Source organism: Plasmodium inui (genome assembly GCF_000524495.1).
Source record: "Plasmodium inui San Antonio 1 unplaced genomic scaffold supercont1.10, whole genome shotgun sequence".
In the NCBI taxonomy this organism is placed as follows: domain Eukaryota; phylum Apicomplexa; class Aconoidasida; order Haemosporida; family Plasmodiidae; genus Plasmodium; species Plasmodium inui.
In genome coordinates, this window is record NW_008481844.1 from 490,155 (window position 1) to 493,653 (window position 3,499).

The following is a 3,499-nucleotide window of genomic DNA, read 5'->3' on the forward strand; positions in this document are numbered from 1 at the left end:
AGCGATCACTTCAAGGGAAACATGGACGCGTTTATCAAATTGGTAAAATCCGAAGTGATGAACAAAGGATCCGTCATCGCGTATGTCAAAGCGACAGGAGCACTCAGTTACGACCTGAACGGGAAGAAGGTGCTCTCTCTGTGTGGAGATGAGACACCCGACATCGCTGTCAACATAATAGGCTATGGTAACTACATAAACGGGGATGGAGTGAAGAAGTCCTACTGGTTGCTACGTAACAGCTGGGGAAAGCACTGGGGAGACAAGGGCAACTTTAAGGTGGACATGCATGGACCAGATCATTGCCAGCACAACTTCATTCACACCGCTGCCGTCTTCAACGTGCATATCCCCGTGGTCGTTCCCGCGCCGAATAGTGACCCAGAAATAAATAACTACTACTTGAAGAACTCCCCCGATTTCTTCACTAACTTTTATTTGAATAAATACGAATCGGGAAGTGACGGCAATTCTGACGGTGCAAAGAGTGCTAGCAACAATTCGACGGTTCACGGGCAAGATGATCCACCTAGTCAACCTAGCAACGTAGTACAATCAGAAGGTGAAGGAGGTCAATCAGGCCAACCAGGAGCAATAGGTACGAATGGACAAGAACAATCAGGGCCTGTTACACCAGTACAAGAAACAGGTGCAGGTGATTCACCCCCACAACAAGAAGTTAACAGCACTGACTCAACCACTCATGGAGTTGAATCTACACAGCCATCCGTGCAACAAAATGAACAAGAGGGACAACCATCACCGAGTACATTACCAGAGACGTCAAGGTCATCCGTGACTACGGGAACTCCAGAGCAACCACCTCAGGAAACGACTGAGCAAACGACTGAGACAAACCCTCAGCAAGCGCCGCAGGCACCAGCACCAGAACCCCCCAAGGAGCCCCTCTCATCGTTGACGGGTAGCACTGGAGTGAACGTGACTATGGTAAAGGAGGCTCTCCATTTCTTGAAGAACGTAAAGAATGGAAAAATAAAAAGTAATTTCGTGGCGTACGACAATGCAGATGCCATGGGCGATGAGAAAGTTTGCTCCAGAGCTTCCTCCACAGATGTCGATAAACAAATGGAGTGCATCGAATTTTGTGAAAAGAATTGGGATGCATGCAAAGGCACGGTGTCTCCTGGGTACTGCTTAACGAAAAAAAGAGGAAGCAACGACTGCTTCTTCTGCTTCGTGTAGAAGGAATGTGATGGGAGTTGTTAAATCGGGCAAGCAGACCTACGTGTATGTCACGTCGCTTAATGGGAACAGCTTTCTCCTTTCAATTACAAAAAAAAAAAACGAAAAAAAACGAAAAAATGTACCTGCGTTTTTTACGCATGTCAAGTCATTTTCCTTTTTTTTTTTTTACCCCCTCCGTTTTGGGGCGCCCATTTTTTCTTTTTCCTGGGAGAATCTCCGAGCAGGGCTGGCACTTCAACTGTCCGTGAGGCAATTTTTAATGAACAATTTCTAGGCAACTTTTAGAAAGTTTTTTTTGCCATCTTTTGTTTTTTCTTTTTCCATTTTTTTTGCACCGTTAACCCCCCGGGCGGAGTGGACTACTTCACGAGGCGATAGTGACATTAAGGCGAGCTTCACCTGAGAAGGCGGCGATAAACAACGCTTGGCGCTCGTCTGGACTGCATCGGAGTTGCGACCATGTGCGTGTGCATACACTGAAGACTGAGGCAGCAGCACACTTAGCCTTGTTGGATCTTAAAATGGGCACGTACCCGTTAGTTATGAATTTGGAACAATTTCCAAAAGGGCACGAAGTTAACGGGGTTTCAATTCACGACGTAGAAAATTGCACTTATCTTCCTGCAGCTACGAAGTGTATTTTCCACGGTCGTCCTCATTGCTATTGCTCCCTTTTTTTTTTTTTATCATCAATATGGTAATGCTCGGATATGGCTGATACAGTGCAGCAGTGTATACCCCCCTTTACCCCTCCATGGTGAACCATCTGTATAGGTGAAATAGCCGCGCAGAGACATCGACGGGGAGGACTGGTGCACACACATGGAAATTAGCATACATTTGTGTGCACCACTGAACGGGCAAGGCGTATCGTTGTTGGGGAGAGTCAACACACTTTTTGGAAGGGGGGCCAAATTGTGTAACTGATGATCAGATTATTATGCCAGGAAAAGAATAAAAATAAAGTCAAATAAAGCAAAATAAAGCAAAATTAAATTTCCTTTTCCTGTTACGTGAAACGTTCCCTTGAGACCGCGTGCGTGTCAGAAAAAGAACACTTCGGTTGTTTACTTGGAATGAACTGTTCGGTGTGTTTCCTAAGAAAAAAAAAAAAATGACACGAATGGGGTACTCTTAAAATGGTGTAAAAAGGCATCCCCTGATGTTACATCAAATTAGAGGTGAAAGCTGCCCCCGTAGGGGCATTAAAAAAGGACGTCTTTTTTCGGAGAAAGGGTGCTTTTCTTACCCTCCATTCATTTCTCCCACTTTGCTTTTCAAACCGATTTACTTAGATGTTGTGTTGAATGAGGGCATCCTGCTAAAGGCGGTGGCGAGCGATAATAACTTACCTTCACCTGGATCTCCGTCCCAAGAGGTTAGTTTATGGCCTAGTGTTACACCGCGAAACCGTGTAACTCCGAGGACTGAAGAAACACAGGATCTATCTTCCATCGCCACAGTCCAAGATGGATCTCATGACGCTGCTGTGTCGGGATCCTCCAAACAAGGTCTCCAAGAAGCAACCCACCCGGTTGCTTTCGTAGAAAGCTCAGATCTAATGCGCCCATACAGCTCCACTCCAGCAAGCCCGAGTTGCAGGCGGATCGGGGATCACATCTAACACAACTGAGACCAACCCTGAGGCAAGCATTTCAGAAGCTGGAAAGAACAGTAGGGGAGACCGCCCGTGCAGCCAATCCCACCTTCGCTGGTGCCCCAGAAACTTCCTCCTCCAACGAGAGCGCCATTCAAGTAAAAACTGCCCTACTGAGGGACGCAAACGGAGTAAAGATTACCGATCCCCGTGGTTCACACTTCGAATTATCCCTCGTCCTGCACATATCGATCTGCGCTGAAACAGAAGCAAAGAACATTTAGCTGAGGCCAAAATTGCATTTGCTGATTGACACAAAGGAGGAAACCGCCAGAACGGTCAAACTTCCTAATGCAATACAATTTGAAGAGGACCAAGAGAAGCTAAGGAATAAGTATCAACCTGGGAAAGAAAATGAGGAGACTTTTAAAAATTCCTGGTGTTTATTAACGAGGGGGAGTTGACTCTAAAGTGGAAAGTTTACAACAAATCCGCCCCCGCAAACGCTAGTATAATATAAGGGAGATGGTGGAAGTGTCTACACGTACATGTGAACAATAGAGAAACAAAATGAGAAATAGAAGGATGGGGGTACTACTTCACTTGGACTCCATTCACCAAATGATTAGAGATTTTTAAAATGCGAGCACGGCCCTGTCTTCCCCATTTGTGCGCGTGTAGTTTGGCGCAAAGCGG

At 46.0% G+C, this 3,499-nt stretch overlaps 1 protein-coding gene across 1 annotated transcript in view; it reads left to right on the plus strand.

Annotated features, from left to right (window-relative positions):
- C922_02820 (papain) overlaps positions 1–1,203 on the plus strand; it is a gene marked incomplete at both ends in the record, with an annotated part of 3,790 nt that extends 2,587 nt beyond the window's left edge. The window contains one exon of the mRNA XM_008818419.1: positions 16–1,203. Coding sequence (XP_008816641.1) covers positions 16–1,203 — 1,188 coding nt within the window. The remainder of the gene's footprint in view (positions 1–15) is intronic.
- Between the last annotated feature and the right edge of the window lie 2,296 nt (positions 1,204–3,499).